This window comes from Brachyhypopomus gauderio, chromosome 10 (genome assembly GCF_052324685.1).
Source record: "Brachyhypopomus gauderio isolate BG-103 chromosome 10, BGAUD_0.2, whole genome shotgun sequence".
NCBI lineage: Eukaryota > Metazoa > Chordata > Actinopteri > Gymnotiformes > Hypopomidae > Brachyhypopomus > Brachyhypopomus gauderio.
Window position 1 is genome coordinate 12,400,792 of NC_135220.1, and position 18,467 is coordinate 12,419,258.

At 42.8% G+C, this 18,467-nt stretch overlaps 1 protein-coding gene across 1 annotated transcript in view; it reads left to right on the forward strand.

The window, feature by feature from the left end:
• cxadr (CXADR Ig-like cell adhesion molecule) overlaps nucleotides 1–18,467 on the forward strand; it is a 28,825-nt gene that overhangs the window by 441 nt on the left and 9,917 nt on the right. Inside the window, exon 2 of the mRNA XM_077020819.1 lies at nucleotides 13,616–13,785. Coding sequence (XP_076876934.1) covers nucleotides 13,616–13,785 — 170 coding nt within the window. The remainder of the gene's footprint in view (nucleotides 1–13,615; nucleotides 13,786–18,467) is intronic.

The following is an 18,467-nucleotide window of genomic DNA, read 5'->3' on the forward strand; positions in this document are numbered from 1 at the left end:
ACGGTCTTAAGCGGCACATTTTCTTTCCACCTTTCTGACTTTTTTTTTACTATTTATATATATTTTCATTAGTTTATTTGTCTATATAGGCAGTTATGCTATGTTGTAAGTTTTAATTACATTTAGCTATATCTGATAAAGTGTTTCATAGCTCTCCGTGAAGATTAATAGTGTTATAAGTTATCTAGCGAGCAAAATAAATAACGTCTGGTGTCGGTCGGAGTCCTAAAGGCGACAGCTATGGCAGACTGTTTCTTTATTTTTTCCTAAATTTGATTGATTAAAGTTTTTTGGTAGCTTAGTGAATTTCCAAAATATCATATAATGTTGTAATTAGATGATAGTTGTGAAACTTGATGCATCATTTTCGTTAGATCGCTAGTGAACATGTCCCTTTGCACCGTTACGTGTTTGTGGAGTTTGGCTGCTGCTTTTCCACACCGTATACTGGGAGTTTCTTACCTGTGGGGGATGAAAAGTTTTTAATCCACAAGAAATCAAAGCGAGTGAATAAATCTATCGCGTTACCTTTAATGTAATGTAAAACTCGGTGAACCTTTGACGAGAATGGTTTATTTGCTGTAAGTCCGCCATCTAAACATGTATCCTGTCTGTCCCACCTCGAGAGACACCTGTACTAAAGACACAAACGCCTTCAACATGCCGTTTTAGTTTTGTGTTCTTTAATCTTCTATTTGGGATGTTAATGTGAATATATAGTCACTCATGAGTAGATCACATCACAGTCTTGAAACTGCTGTATTATTTCATAATTTCATATTAATATGAAACACTAATGCTTTTTGTTGCTTTTTATGATTATAAAAAGGCCTAGTACTTAAATGAAACGCTCGGAAAAGCCCTTGGAGAGAGTGAGGGAGAGAGTATTAGAGAAGCGAAGAGGGAGGAGTTGGAGAGTAATGGAGAGTAAGCTTGCCAGGCATTTACACCGAGACCGGTCGCTCCCTCCCCCTCCGCGGAGAAACCTGGAGATGAAGCCGCTGGTATCGGCTGTGGCAGGAGCTTCACTGGGCTCTTTACAACACCAACGTGTCGTTCAAAACCAAGGATCAACTAGCTGGAGAAAGAACGATGGAAATGTTTCAGTACGAGAGATGGAGGGAGGGTGTTTGTGAGAGATGAGTACGCATTGAGCTTTCTGTGCCCTTGGTTACTGATCAACCAGGGTGATCTGACGAGGTGTGTTCATACTTCAGTATCGCCCGTGTTTTGACGCAGGAGGGAACAGGGCAGGGCTTACACGCTGGTGTTTATACTGAGCTATGTGCTAACGTTTTATTATAGGGAGAAATGTTATGTCAGCACAAATTATATTATCATTACAATAAATTTGGTAGTTTTTTTGTTGCTGCAGTAGATGGAATGGTTGTTATAAACACACCAAGACACCAAGGTCTTCTAGTAAGATTTACACTTGAATGTTTGAATAAAAGCCAAACCCTACTCAAGCTATTCAATGTCAGTATTTCCAGATAATACCTCATCACTGCTGGTCCCTGAATTTTCCTTGTGGTTATGCTGCTTTTAAACAGATGTAAATGCACATTGCTAAGCAGAATTAAAGGCATTTCAAACCAATTTTAGACCCTGTTTACACCTGGGTGTTTCATGAGACTAGTATGTGGATTGCATCCTGATAAGACTTTAACCACATGCATTTACACTTGGCAGTCAAAAGCAGGGGTTGTCACTTTGACATCTGATTGCCATGCAGAACATTATATGTATATCAGCTCATGTATATGTATAGCAACCACCTGCTTGTGTTTCCTTTTGTTTTCTGCATTATTTTGCTATGCAAATCATGGTTGATGCTTCAAATGTAATTTTTGCATGCTGGTGTGCATTCCCTTAACTGAGGTGAGAAAGGTGCCAGTTCCAGCAGTCGATGCTGACAAGAAGACGCCTGGTTAGGCTCCCCAACACAGCAGTGGCCCTGGTTAGGCTCCCCAACACAGCAGTGGCCCTGGTTGGGCTCCCCAACACAGCAGTGGCCCTGGTTGGGCTCCCCAACACAGCAGTGGCCCTGGTTGGGCTCCCCAACACAGCAGTGGCCCTGGTTGGGCCCCCCAACACTGCAGTGGCCCTGGTTGGGCCCCCCAACACTGCAGTGGCCCTGGTTGGGCCCCCCAACACTGCAGTGGCCCTGGTTGGGCCCCCCAACACTGCAGTGGCCCTGGTTGGGCCCCCCAACACTGCAGTGGCCCTGGTTAGGCTGGTTGTAGCTGTAGCAAATTCAAGAATGGCTACAGATCAATGGGTGTGAGGGCTGAAGTGAGTGTATCTGGACCTCTTAGTGGTTATGGATCACAGGCTTTGTGGCCTATTGTATTGGGCAAGGTTTTGGTGGTTGAATGTGGCTTGGAGAGACAGGTGCATTCACTCTACAATAATATCAGGCTAAAATGCATGTCAGACCACCACCTGACGTGGTTTGAGTTAATCTTTTTTTTGGGTGCCTTTACACCTTTGCTACAACCCTGATACTCAAAATCCATGAAACATCTGTTCCAGAACAAGTGATCTTTAAGATTATTCATGTGTTGTTGATTCATGGTCGGCTGTGTTTTCTGCTGTCAGCTGTCTGTCATGTTGACAGTGTTGAGTGGGTTGGTGAGTGAGTGGGAGAACAGGAGTGAGTTGGAACAGGAGTGAGTCTGTGAGCAAATGAAGCAGGCCAGACTATGATTATTGTCATTTTGTCTGTGGTTTTCGTTGTCCATTTTACATTTCAGGATCTGCTCCTGTGGAGTGTGAGGAGAGCGTGTCTGCAAGCTCACTGTCAGGGCTGTGCACGTGTGCCCGTATGTGCGTGTGCTTGCTTTCAGTACCTCAGTCAACCTGTGTTGCTGTTACCTGATCCGTAGGGCCTCTGCCTGGAGACTGTTGCTAGGAGACCTGTGGACGTGTTCTTTGGCCTTGGGGCTCGTTCTTTGACTGTGTGTCTCTCTCGTCTTCTGTCCGAGTCTTTGTCCTGCGCTGTGTTAATGTTCAAATACAATTAAACCTGATGGAAAGTTGCGTTTCTCTTATCATGCTGAATAAGCAGGCTGTGGTCTTACCAATGCAGCGAGTGAACATAGCCGCTCTTCAAGTGGCTCTTTCGGTGGTTTACAGGTATGTGTCAGACTGTGTATCAGCACCTGAGCAGGTGTGGCACTTCTGTAGTGCTGTCTTATCTCACCAACAGCACACACACACACACACACAGGTCTTTCACTCCCCCCCCCCCCCCCCCCCCTTAGAGTAAAAGTCTGGGCACTCCCACCCTGAGGAGCTGTGTGTCTGTGACCTCCACAACATGACAAAAATGGCTCATTAGCCTCATGAATATGCACAAGCACGTGCTCTAAATAAATATTTCAGAGGGTGGGATCCATTGTCGCTGGTTTTGCCTGTTCATTCTGGGATCTCACATCAGTCCTAACCCCTCTCCCCATTGGCTCTCTCCTCATCTTCTGTTTGCTAAGTGAGTGGGCCATTAAGGGCCAGTTGCATTCCATTATGTCCGTTGTCTATAAATAATAGCAGCACCGTCTCCCTTACGCACTGTTTCAGAGTCTGGGTGAATACAGTGGGGAGAGGGGAGTGGGGTCTCTGTGTGTTGAATCTGCTCACAGTCTCATTATATGTATCACATAATGACCGTAACACCACTCCTGATTTCTGCTACTAGGATGTTTAGGGGGCGTTAGTCACTGAAGTGTAAAAGATGGAGGAAATGAACTATTGATGGAACAGGAGGGGCGTTTTACTTCATAACCCCATCATAGTCTGTGTGTAAACACAAGGTCATACTACTTTCTGAGGGTGTGAATGTGTGTACCCCACACACACACCAAAGATGACATGGTACCAATTTATCTGTACCGATCTGATACCAACATCTTGCTTTTGTGTATCATTTGATATGGATACAAAGAGTTTTGGGGAAAAAGAGCACTGGAGCTCAACGTAGATTTGAGTTATGGAGGGTTTTTGTTGTTGTTTGTGTGTGAGAGAGATTTATTATATGTCATAATCCTTCAAGAATCATGCATGAATGCTGAATAAATCTAAAAAAGATAAAATAGATAATATTCATTGTCTTGGTTACTACCTGCTTGGTTCTCTGGGGTCCTGTAGCTAAAACAACCTTAGTGCCACAGCTCAGTGCAGATGTGGTTTGACTGGCTTACCTGACGTTGGCTTATTCTCCAGATTCTTATAAAAAATGTCCAGTCTGTCTCAACTCAGCAGGCTAAAAGCAAACGCGACTGCTTTCCTGCCTTTTCATGTAGGTTGAGTACACTGAAGCCATGCAGTAATGACCTTCATGAATATGGAGGAGGAGAGTGTTGTTTGTTTGTTTGTTGTTTCAGGTCTCCTCTCCGCTCTGTTCTGTAGGGTTGTGCTGCTCTATATTTGCCAGACCATAAACCTGCTTCACTTCACAGCCCAAGATTTGTTTTTGTTTGTTTCTTTGTTTTTAAATGGGTGAATAAATAAACTAGAATTGCAGCTCTGTGGGGAACAGTGCTGAGATGTTAGACCATTCCTATCTCATTTACTCGCTCTCATTAGAAGGCAGATAACCTGTTAAGCTGCATTGGGTTATCAAAACTACACGGTGGCTGTGCAAGTCATCACATGTGTGCACGTGTATTGGCTTAAATGGCTGTCATCACCTGATCCTGCTCAAAGGAGCCTACCTGTTATCATGCAGCTTGTGATCGAGTGCCCCGCTGTTTTCAGGCAAGATTTGTGACCATATCTGATTGGTGCCCTGGATCGGGTTTTCTCTCATTATATGATCTAGCATTCTTGCTGATATTGACCCACTTCCCATATGTGGTATCAGATTGGTGCCGTCTTTACCAACACACTCAAGCACTGTTTTCTTTCCTTCACATTGTGTCAGTTACTGGAAGACTCCTGCGGCGTTGCACTGAACTACATGTCGGTACATTCTACATTTTGATTCCACTTCTCTGTGACTGTGCACTCTGACTGACTCACCACACCCATTTCTTATGAAATAGGTTATTTTTAAAAGGGGTGTTCCTTAATAACTAGGTTATTTTTTATTAAAAAAGGGTGTTCCTTTTGAAATAGATTAGTGTTTTTAAAAGGTATCCCCATTAAGTAGATTAAGAAAGGGAGTTCCTTATTGAATATGTTGGACACTTCTTTCTTTGATTTTTTTTTTTACTTGCATGCTTACTTTAAGCCTTTAAGACGCACACTAATTAGACTAATGGGACTTTAAGAACATTGCAGAATCTCTCACTCCATCACTGAGAACTGCTTCAGTTTGATACTCTGAGCAGAAAGACTCTTAATATGTATTTAAGAAGGTTTCTGAATTCATAGAATATATTATGTTTATCGGCATTTTCTCTCCTTTTGGGTGTTGATTTAGAATGGGGTTGTTCAGGATGTATTTAAACATCAGTATTGAGTGTTATTACAAACACTGTTTTTAGCTACTGGGGTGGAGTTTATTTTTAGATTGTAATATTTAATATTTATGTGAAAAGGTCATATTCTTTCATATTCTTTTTTCTGTACTGCCATGTGTGGCATAGAGAGCAGTTCAACTCTGAGACTACAGCTCACCCTAACAGCTGGCTGTCCCTAAAGCGCGCGCGCGCACACACACACACACACACACAAACACACACACACACACACACGCATTGGCCACACCCTTCAGGAGAGGGTTTCAAGTTGTCTCTTCATAGGTTGGACGACCAGCTCCTGTTTCAGCTTCTTGGATGCCTGATGAGGATAATTGCTCAAATACACCTGTATAACAGGGAGAGCTGGAAGAGATCAACCTGGGAGAGACTCTTAGACAAGCTCTCCGTCTCTGACTTTAAACACTGTGGATGTGAGGAGATGTGTTCTCCATACACATGAGTGGGTAAAGGATTTGACAGTGTGTGAGAGATGTAATTCATCTCACCCCCCACTGTGTGTTCTCTAATAGATACTGACACACACTGTGCCTCAAGCAAGAAGAGATACGTGAGAAAGCAGATAAATTAAGTGTGTGTGAGTGTGTGTGTGTGAAAGCATGGGGATTCAGCCTGGTACTCCTGACCATGCTATGGTCACCTGCTTTAGCTCTACTGAAAAGCCAAATGTGTGATTTTTGCTGTATTTCACGGTGTGCAAATTGTGGAATGAATGCTGAGGTTTAAACATCTACTGTTTTGAACATAAACTAGTTTTGCCTTCTAGAGCTTCATACGCACTTTTCCTCCAGCTGTTTACGTCGTCTTCCTGTAGATTCACCCAGCTCTGCTATATACATTCATTATATCATATCCTGGCATGAAGATGACCTTTGGGATGTTAAAGTCTTATTTGAATACCACCTTCTAGCCTATTACCTTCTTATTTATGATACAGCTCTTCTAGGTGTGGTCACTTCCTATGCTGTCAGTGGTCACAGATCACATCGAAAACTTTTTTTATTTTGAAATTTTTATGTACAATATACAAGTTTAATATACTGACATGTACAAGCATACAGAGCCTTTAGCGGTGTGAGTAGTCGTGATTTTGTAAGGCACAGGTGCTTTGGGAAATGGCAGTAATGATTCAGAGACTAAGAGCATGCTTGAGCCTCTAATCCATGACTGAGTGCTGCATTTGTAGAGAATTTTCTAGAATGATTTTCATGCTTTGTCAGCTTAAGCTGCATGGCCCGTCCAACATCAAAGTTGTGTGCGAACCCATAGGTCATGGGAGTGTGTGTCTGCGTTCTGTGTGTGTCCCTGTGTGTTCGTGTGTGCATTCCCCTGTTTCTCCTCCCATGTAGACGTGTTAGAAAATATGAATCTCCAGCAGTTCTGAGGTGACATGCCAATAAAACATTCGCCTTTATGTCTAGGAGATTACTTGGTTTCTGACCCTGATTTCTTTCTGACTGTGTGTGTGTGTGTGTGTGTGTGAGCTGTTTACTCGGGGTCACCGTTTACTGGTCTGCTTTGGTCCTGTAATTTGTGCCCCGCTCTCTGATTGGATCTGCAATTTATTGCCCAAGCATTGATTGGGCCACATTAGCAGGCCATACACTGCTGTTAATTAATGTAATGTGTACTGTTTTACTACAGTTATTCACACCAACAGTGTGGCCTGTACCTGCCCCAGAGTGTGTAGTCCGACTATTCAAATGAAACATCGTAGGCATTTATCTCATTTCTAATGAAACACTCCCACTCTGGTTACACAAGCTCGAGGAATTCAGCCCTTGCAAGAGAAATTCCAAACAATAAGGGGTGAAATGTTGGGTTGTAGTGGAATTTCAGTCTGAGCAGGGAGTAGAGTGTAGCATTTTATGACTACAGGGAGGTGACACGAAGGTTTGCTGATAAGTTGTTGCATGTCTTGCCATAATCCTCTGATGAGTTGAGCCCAGAGGCCAGTCCGGTACTGGAGAAAAGGACATAAAGAGGAATATGTCAGAGTTCACTAGTGTGTGCATGTGATGGTGAAAACGGTTTGTGATATAACCTGGTCAGTAAAGTTACCAGTTCAGCTGGAAAATGAATATTTTATCTAGCTAGATTTCCTGAGATAAATATTGGTTATATCAAGCTGCTTTGATTGACAGTGTCAACTAGATCGTCATTCAGAGAAACTGTCAAATTGCTCAGCTTTCAAGAAAAGCAAAAAATGTGATGGCTGTATTGTCCTGTGTATGATGACACTGCAAGACACTCCAGATGAAGAGATCTAATCTACTCTGGTCGGTTCGATCCACATCACGTGCTTAGTGTGTAAGGGCGACGACAGCGCGACTTGGCAACACTGTGCAGGCCAACGGAGCTCTTCACTACGTGAGAGAAAACAAGTAGATGATGTCATATGTAGCAACATGAAACCACTTATCTGCAATTCTGGGGTCTGGACAAAAATTTTACAGATATGTATTTGTACAGGATATGTTTTCAGGATTCTTTAGAATAGTAAAAATCCTGTAGTGTAGGCCAGGCCTTCTTAGAAGCACTTGAGGGTGATTAATGCCCTCACGTATTGACACGTGTGTCGTGCGTGTAAATGTTTGAGTAGTAGTAGTAGGAGCAGAACGCCGCACACTGCACTGCTCCGCTGAGTTCAACGTTCCTTCAGTCAAATGAGAGTAGCTGTCTTGGAGCCAGATGTTGGTAGACTAGCTGAGCGAGTCTTCACCCTGCTGTAACAACAGCCCCTCCTTAAAAGAAATCATAATTAATTTAAAGGTCCTTTCTTTTGTTTTCTGCAGAGAAAATGGTTTTCTTAATGCATTTTTAAATTCAAACTATCCCATCAAAAAGCTGCTTCATTTCAAGTAACTAATAGCACACTGTAAAACACAATCCATGAAAAAGCTTCATGTAAATTAATATACAGGATTTTAGAGGAAACGCCTTGTACTTCAGAGACTTCTTTGTCCCCCAGGAGGTACCCAGATAATGATCTACAGTCCTGCTAACACCTGCTGTTTTTTGACCCTGATTTTAGACAGTTTGAGCGCATGGGGTTGAAGTTTATCTGGACTTCTCTGCAGACCTAAATGTGATTTTTAGCTTTGTCTGACCTGCAACTGGCATTGTCCTCCTGCCGGAGGATTTAAATAGTTAAATCCCCTCCCCACCACAACTCCCTAATTCAGCACTTTTCCACACCCCCATATCAAAGTTTTCCTCTCATCCCCAGTTTCTCCTCAGTGTTATCTTCTGTCTCCTCCTTCCCTTTCTCTCTCTCTTTCTCTCTGAAGGGCCCTAGCAGCATTCTCAGGAGGGTCTGTTGCCAGGATACAGGAGTGTCTGCTTATTGTGTGGTTCACAGACCCCCCCTGGGGAGTGAGGGAGGGAGGGAGAGAGAGAGAGAGAGAGAGAGAGAGAGAGAGAGAGAGAGAGACCAGCACCCAGATAGGAGGAGCCCACATGAAAGTGAGGGAGGGATTGTTGGAGGGAGGGACAAGAAATGAGAGTGGGAGAGAAGGAGGAGTGGAGAAAGGGAGTGAGTAAGGCGGGATATAAAAGAATCCACAAGACGGAACATTGGGGGTGAGAGGGGTGAGTGGGGTGAGGGGTCATTCACAGCTGGAGACGGTCACGCCAAGGGATGGTTGAACGTTCACGTGCTGATGTTAAATAAACAAAATAAAGACTTCAAAGTATACAACATAAATGGTTTCAACATATTAAAATTACCTTGTAACTGCCATTGAAAACCTCACGGCTGAGCCCACTTGAGTGAGTGTCCTTGTGAATTTTAATCAGGGAATATTGACATTTGTGAGAGAGTGTGAATGAGTGAGAGTGACAGACAGACAGACAGACAGACAGACAGACAGACAGTCAGTCAACCACAGAGGACAGAAGCTACCTGCACACACATCTTTGTCATCCCCAGGTGGCCATTACCCATCACCTGTGCTCAGTACGTACAGACTGTTGCTGAACAGTTTCTCTGTAGGAATGCCCTACAACATCTGGCCTTGAAATGGGCTACATTTTAACCTTGGTGTTTCAAGAACACCATCTGCCAACTGTGTTTAATTCCAGCGGCATTATCAGCAACTTTATGCTGTTCTGTGCTATTGTAACTTTCTCACTGTGCTGCTGATTACTGAGCAAGTGCTTAGTCATGGCTGCCATCACGTCCTGTAGGGGCGGCTTATTAAAAGAACCCCCCCCCCCCCCGGCAGTCTTATCTCCTTTGTCTCCAGACATTCAAACATTTATCCACAATCTCTCATCCCCACCTCCCTTCTCTCACTACACCCATCACCCCACTCTATCTCTCTTTCCACCCCCACCACCCCTTTCTCTCTACCCCACCATCACTCCACCCCCACTCTCTCTCTCTCTCTCTCTTTCTCTCTCTCTCTCTCCACCCCTCCCCTCCCAACTACCCTTGAGAACTCAGCCATGTGGGAGTTGTCGTCCAGTTCTGAATAAGATGGTTGCAGATTAATAGACTGTACTAGCATAGACAGCTGAGCGGGGTGCTGCCTGTTTATTGAGCTTCCTGCAGATTGAGTGATTCCACATCCCTTGATTGCCTGCTGTTTTAATATGTTTTAATGTAATTCAGTCATGGACACCTACACATTGAGGAAGAGCTAGAGGAACCTGGTTTGCATTTAGAGGGCCTGGTTTGGTGTGGACCGGCTGACTAACTGACTGGACTGAATTCCAGTGTTGAAATGTACATGTAAAAAAGTTAGCAATACCTGGTGTATTTAGCAGTATGCATTCCTCTGCTGTATTTGTTCTTGAATAATTCCACATATGCATAACGTTGGTGTAGTTGCAGAGAGCAGAGATATGTTGTCATATTTTGTGGGTGGCTTATCTCCTAGACATATTATTGTAATAACTTACTGTTGAATAAATAGGTGCAAGGGACATTTGGTGATAAGCATACGTGTTTGTATGCCAGTTGACGTTTTCCCACGCCAACACTGACACTCTGCTTTGCTCCCTTTGAAGATTACCAGACGTCTCAGATGTACTGTTGACACTTTTGTGAAAGATTGTGTAGAGGATGGTCAGGTAGTTCTTGCCTTGCCTAGATATCTTGTTCATTTTTTACTTCTGGTATGACTGAATTCTGTCTCTTACTGCTTGCTCCCTGGGTGTTTCTATGCTAATATCGTTGAGGACAATGAGCCCTGAGGACGATGAGCTCTAGTGAAACCTGTGACACAAGCCAGTCAGTATAGACAGTTAAAACCTATGGGTGGAATTACTACGCAAGGCTAAACTTTAGACTAGGGAACTGTAAAAAGTATCTGTTTCTTTGGCTGGTTAGTACTAGCTAATTGTAAAGGCTGAGGTAATGTTATTAATGAATGAATGTTCGATTTATATAGAGCCTTTCAGAATACCCAAGGCGCTTTACAATTTTAACACAGGTACAAGTCACAGACAACCAATCACACACACACCGGCGAGAAGCGACAGCCAATTGCGCACAGCATACTCTCTACCGGGATCCACAGCCCCCATAAGCATTATAAGCATTATAAGCATTTTGTTGGGTGAATGTCTTTAAGATTTAATCAATTATCAAAAAGTTACAATGTTGCGCTCCACTCAGCTAACCAGGCACTAGCGAAATTAGCATGTTGCAAATCACGCTCATCTGTAATTTGGCAAACGGGTAGCGCTGTGCACCTGTGTGTGCTTGCATGCGTGTGTGTGTGTTGGAGGGAGCAGAGACCTGACATCAGGACAAACCCGGGGCCGCACTCCAACACGTTTATACTGCTGTGTTCTCCAGTCTTTCAAGGTTCAGGCAATCAAGGACGCCGTTGGCTCATCGTTTAAAGGAACACGTTCTCAAAGTAGTGATTGTGAACAGGGCTGTTTTGACATGTTGAGAAGGGTGTGTTGTGTTGTTCGATGACGATATACATTTCGTTAAAGTAAGGTACAGTTCCCCAGGGAACTGTTAACTTCTAAAGGGTGTATAATACACCCCCTTTAAATGAGATATAATACATCCTCTTTTTAAAAAATCTGAAAGGTATCAAAAAGTATATCTGGTTAACAAATAATACTGCATATAAGATGTGAGGAGTTTACTAAGAAGGTTTCTTTCTGAAACTGTATCTGACCCCTCACTATGCTGGAGGCTTCACACACAAGCTTGGCACAACATAACCTCCTAGTTTATGGATGTTATTCATCCAATAAAGCCAAATTGGTGATTTGATTGTTTTAAACCATGATTAAACCATTTTTTTATTCATTTTGAAATTCACAGTTGTAGAACCTTTATACAACCTAGGGTTAGGCCTAGTAGTTTTATTGAATGAAGATTATATTAATATAAAGTATGCATTGCACAAAGTATGTATTTAGATAACACTATAATATGCAACACACTGTTGGGTGTCCTGGTTTCGTGTTTGTAGATTGTGAGAATACAGTCTGTGTGTCTACTGTCCATCCTTCCTTGAAAACACAGTCAAGATGGAAAAACATTGACATGTAAATGTTTATATAACCACATGTCGTAAATTTGAATTCCACACAGAAATCTCTATACTGTAAGAGGACTCTTGTTTACCCTCTTATTTGTATATTTGTCCCTAACATTACTGTGTAGGCTACACACTGTAAGTGATGTCCCTGCTCATGCCTTGTGGATTTATTCTATAGTTGACAGTAATGTCAATTTACTCTTGTCCCATCAGCAGGATAGTTTGTTGACCGTCATACCAAAAGTAAATTCCTATACCTGCCGAGTACTGATGAGCCAAATTGGTTGTAATTAATAGGTAGCTAATATCATTTGTTAAGCAAGTCTTGATCTTTGTTGATTAAGGTGTGTGTGTGTGTGTGTGTGTGTGTGTGTGTGTGTGTGTGTGTGTGTGTGTGTGTGTGTGTGTGTGTGTGTGTGTGTGTGTATCCGTCTGTCCGTCCTGCTTAGGGGGAAAGTCATCTCTGGAGCTCCTGACTTGCCCTAGATGTTTTCGAATCCTAGAAATGCCTCTTCCTTTACTTATATAAGCAGCCACAGATAAATACAGGGAGAGTATTGGGTCGGTTTTGTCATCTTTTTGACCTGTTTGAGTGACGAGCTTATGCTGTTGTGACTGGCTCCTGTATGATTGAAACTGGATATTCAGGTTCCAGGAGTTTCAGTTCTGAATTGTTGTCATGCTTTATCTCCTCCCAGAAACTCGCGGTGACATTGGAAGACAAAGAAAGTTTATTAATAACACTTAGAACACTATAGCATTAAGAACACTCTTCTTACTCAGTGACTATCCAAAACCTCATTTTACCATCATAAGGTTTGTTTTCGATGCACAGTAAAATTATTTAAACACTAAAACAAATCGAAAGTACACTGTTGTTACCCACATGTACACATACACTCCTCTGAAACTTCATGTGGGTCTGTGAGAGACAGGTGGATGTGCTGTCACGAGTAGCTATGCTCTGATAGGTGGATGTGCTGTGATAGGTGGATGTGCTGCGACAGGTAGCTGTGCTGTGATAGGTGGATGTGCTGCGACAGGTAGCTGTGCTCTGATAGGTCGATGTGCTGCGACAGGTAGCTGTGCTCTGATAGGTCGATGTGCTGTGACCGATAGCTGTGCTCTGATAGGTCGATGTGCAGTAACAGAGCTGGAGGGGGAAGCAGCTCTTTGTGATGTCACTGCTACGTATTGTGGGTTCTAAGAATAGAAGATTGTAGAATGTGTTCATGTGGGGCAAAACGAGGCCGTACTCTCATTCATCGCTACGAGTGCATATTTGTCAAAGCTGTAATCGGCAGTGGTACAAATACTGATTCATATGCAGGGGGAAAGAGTTGCAAGTAGCCTGTTTTAAAGTGTCTTTTTAAAAAAACTAAATAATTGGTTTACTCTGCTTAGAAGACAAAGCTAGCATTACAGAGTTACAGAAAACTCCATGCTTACTGCTGAATCCTCCATCTCTATGTGGTCTCTGTTTGCATGAGGGCACGTCTAAAATCAAGGTGTAACCTCATTAAGGCTGTTCAAAGCTGAGCTTCGTGGTTTTCCCAGCAATGCAATACATTACAGTGAGCATTTTGTTCCGTGATGCATGATGTTCTGTGTGTGTGTGTTCAGGTGCAGTGCGTGGCCTGCAGATCACCTCCACGGGGCCCACCTCTATAGAGATGGCCAGCAGTGGGACTGTGAAACTGGACTGCCAGTTTAAACTTGACCCTCAGGACTCAGGACCACTGGACATCGAGTGGAGCCTTCAGCCATCTGACAACCAAAAAGAGGAGAAAGTGGTAAGGCTCTGTGAGTTTGGCATGGCTGCGTAAAAGGGCCCCATTTTGTGATGAGTTATATACAAACATCTGTTGTATGTTTTAATCGGGCTTTACCAGCTATGGGAATGTTGGCATTGTTAGGCCTCTCAGACGCTCATGCTAAGCAGAAAAATCTCAGGAGAGTGGAGTAGGTTTCGATGTCCACTGCAGTGTGATGTTTGCTTACCAGGAAACACTGTAGAGTGATTGTGTGTTGAGGAGGCTGCCTTCTCTTTCTTGTGCAGTATTAAGGAACAGTGGAGAGGTAAGGATGTGACAGTGTCCAGGTTTGTTGCTGTTGGACACAAGTTAGAAGGCAAACAGCCCTTGTGCTGTGGTTTTTGGAATTTCCTTTTTGTTCTCGTTTTGGTTAATGGCTAACCAGCAGACCTTGTTTGTTCAAGACTGAATCATCTTTCCTTTTAGTGTTGCATCAGTCTGAGGCATCATTACATACTCTTGCATGTATGCCATGTACCAGATGCTCTTATTTTGAAAGACATAATATTCCTAAGTTACCTTCATAGAGAAGTATCCTTAAGTTGTACAAATAAGTTAGTTCATAAATAACTCTAAATACAGTGCTACAAAGGACAATTTGTGTGCAATTGGTGGACAAGACAGTCTGCTAAGGCCTGAAATAAAGCCTTTCTACAAGTGTAGTTAGAATATATTAATCAGTTTTTCAGAGATGAGTCTTCAGATGAGAGATGAGTTTGGCATTTGAAGACGGCAAGGGACTTGGTTCATCAAGTAGCCAATGGGAACTCAGTCCACCAACTGGGTGCCAGGACAGTAGTGTCATGATGTGTATTTCCTGAATCCTGAAGGATGGATGGTGAATCTTGAATGTTTTGACCATTGCCATCAAACAGGAAGGCGCAAGTCCATTTTTGCCTTTGGAGACAAAACTCAAGGTTCTGAATCTGATGTAAGCAGCTTCAGGAAGCCAATTGAGTGACATGGCAAGAACACTGGCATTGTGGGTAACTTACAATAGCCTGATGGCATGCATAGACCGACTGTGTATGAGTTGCAGTTGTCAAAAGATGGCCAGACTGAACAAGCACTTTGATGGCCTCTCTAGAAAGACAAGGATAAATTCTCTGAATATTGAAGAGGAGAAATCTGCAAAGCAGAGTCAGGTTTGTGAACTTGGAGAACAACAGCTGGTCATCCACAATCACACCAATGTTTTATTGCATGCCTGGACAAAGAAACCAAGGAGCTCTCTTAAAAGATGACAGCATGCCTGCGAGTTCTAGATGCCTGGTCTTGCTGGATTTCAGCTTCAGGTGATGGGCTGCCGTCCATGGTGAAATGTCAACCATACATATCCATGTCATAAGGTGGAAAAACCTAGAATAGTTAGAAAGTGGTGGAGGAGAGGAGCTTGTGGAAATGAGACTTGTGGGCCACCAGTGAAAAGTCTATATGGATTGCCTGAAAGAGAATGCCTCATATATTATTAATCTAGATATTCCAAAATTGGAGAGGGTGGACAGAAGAATACAGACTAATGGGGGTTCTGGAGCTGGTTCTGGATGGGAAAGAGAAATCACATTCTCAGGACTCTTTGAGAGAAACTGGTTGGTAGTTGTTCTAGGAGCTGTCTAATGTGGATTTTGTGAGCATGGGAACCACCGTGGCTGTCTTGAAGAACAAGTGTTTATGACGGGAGTTCTGAAGGGGAGAAGGTCCTGGGAGATTGGCTGGAGCAATATGGATGCAATGGGGTGTAGCTAGCAGGTAGGTGGATTGCTGGAGGCCAGATGGTGTAGGACTTCATCAGTGGAAAATGAGAGAAACATGTTTGATGATTAAGAACAGGAGGATGAGGAAACATGTATGAAACCCCGTGGAGGCTTTGATGAAGAAGTCTGTCGTGAATCTTACCACTCCCAAATAGGACTGTGATGATACCTGCGTTACTGTCCTATCATTGTGTGATGTGTATCGATGGGTTGAGTCCATTACTGTGCACCCTCCCCCGACATTTATTTATATATTTGTTGTTCTCAAAGGTCAAAGGTGTTCATGTGGTAATTTGACATATATCAACACAATAAACATTGTTTAATTATTGACTTAATTTTATTGACTTAATTATTGTTTCATTTTGATCTTCTATCCCATGTTCAAGGCCTACAGGAGAAATAAAACTTCATTTGCTGGTCATTTTAGCTCTGCATGCTAGGAGAAGGACAGTCCATTCTGTGTATTTTATTAATTAATATAATAAAAAAGGTTTGTGATATCTACAAGTAATGCTCACTTGAATATTATATAATAAAAGACAGAAACATAATGTAAACCGTTGTAGTTGGATATAAATTGCAAGTGCTTATAGCTGATGCATTTCTCTTATGTGGTAGTAATCACATGAAAGATGCTAGCCAAGTGGCGTTGTTTGATTTAACAGTGGCCACAACTCTAGTTCCCAAGACAAATCTTATGAATTTTTGGATTTGAGCCTGATAGCACGTGGCAGCTGGTGAGTCTGAACGAGGCAACATCCACAACGGTGAAGTCTGAAGGAGGGTCAGAGAGAGGTGATAAACTGCCAAGCTGTGGGGACACGTTGCTTTTTCACCGTGGCAGGAAAAATCCGTCCTGTTACAGCCCAAGTCCCAAAGCCAATGTACCTTCTCTCATTTCTTCTTTGAAGTGTCTCTCCAGAGATGCTCATTTTAAAGAACACTTCCGAGTTCTGGATTCAGCAAGATCTCAAACATCTTACAGCAAGAGAAGGCTGAATTGTGCCTTGAACGCGGAAGCAGTTCCCAGATCTCTTTGGGGGAGCGGTGAGCCATCAGTGATGTGCTGTGTGTGGAACGCCACTGCTGAGTTCAGAAATTCCACACATAACTCCACTGGGTGTTTGAGTTGGCCATTCGAATCTCGACTCCCTGTCCATAAATGGGTGTGAACTGCGGTTTGGCACAGCGACTGCTGGCCGTGCCTCAGTATGAGAAGGATGACAAAGGGGTGGCATGATCACACCAACACTCGTACCTCAGCTGAAACGCAACATAAATGAGCACAGGAATGGTGGTTATGTGGGAGAATTTCTTCATGTTCTTCGTGTTATTTTGTTGTCAGCATTGCTTACTGAGGTAACTCTGTTCTGCTTTGCATTTCAAATGAAGCACCACAGGATTCCCCATCTCCTCCTGTTTCCCATACAAATGCCCAGTATCTCTCACCCTTCACCATGCACACACATACGTGCATGTAAATGAATGATGCATGAAAGACAGTCCTGCGTATACGTATTTATTTCAGTGACTACAGACAGGTGACCTGCAGCGTAACGTCATTGTTAAATGACCTAAACTCTTTCAGTCTTTTCAGACGTTTCCACTGCAGAATGATTTTCTTTATGCTTTGCTTACAACCAAACTGTGAGTGAATGTTCAGCTTTAATCCGGATATATGCAGAAAGCCTCTTTGGTCTGTGCCACAGTGTCTGTGGAGCAGCTTGGGTTGGACAGTTTAAATCAGGGGTAATCAATCAATTGAACGAAAGTTGTTGAGCGGGGGGGGGACACTCTCATAACACTCAAATGGGTGGTGAACGTAACACTCGTCTGAAAATAAATTCTCCGGTTTAAAATATAGTCTCCCGTTAAAATTTTTTTGGCATTTGGGTCCGTATCCAGTTAATCAGGAATGTGATTGGGTCCGGACAAGACAGCGTTCGGGTCCGGATCCGGACCGCGGTCCGCCATTTGGTGATACCTGGTTTAAATGTTCATTTGAAGCTGTGGAATTTGCTGCCACCTGGGACCTCTGGTCCTCTGTGGGGGACCCAAGTGGCGTAGACTAGTGGGGGTACACGTGCGCAGGTGGGGCTTCGATAAACAAACAAACACACGCACACACACGGATGGACACACACACGGACATGCTACTTTGTTCTGATCTCAATTTCCATGCACTTGATAAGAACATTTTGGTCTGTAATTTTGTTGCTGAACGTGTTGATTGATTTAGGATACACTGTGATGCTCTGTTGGATTTGGCATTTAATAAACAGCAAGGGTGTGTTGACCTGAGAATGTTTTGATGCATTCTCATGAAAAACAATGTATTTTTTTAACTATATATAAGAAAATCCAAATTGAGTCATTTTTCAAGTAAAGTAAAAACACTCTGAAGATCTGCCCAGATGGGATTAGTTTTACATGGAGGTGGGGTTGTATAATTTTACCACAGGACAGCTGTAATATTTAGGGCTGATTTGCATGGGATAAGAAATCTTGGTATAAATAACACCTGGGAGTGGCAGCTCAGTTATTATTTTTTTGCCTTGCTGGCACACACAAAAATCTTAGCAATACACAGTTATCGATAGTCATAACCACAAAACATTATTGCAGCATGAAATATTCAACAGTATCTGTCTATAACCATTATGACAAGGATATTGTGGAATATTTACTCACATTGCCATTCTGACAGGATTAAAACAACCTAGTTTATTGTTTTATTTTTAATCTTTTATTTTATAGTACATAAAAGATGTGAGAATCTTTTACCTATGTGACAGCACGCAATCCATAAACATGACTGTGTGTTTAAACAGGACTTAGATCACCCGAGAGATGGGGTTAATGATTTCATTAACTTCCCATGTAAAACTAACCCTGTCCGATTAG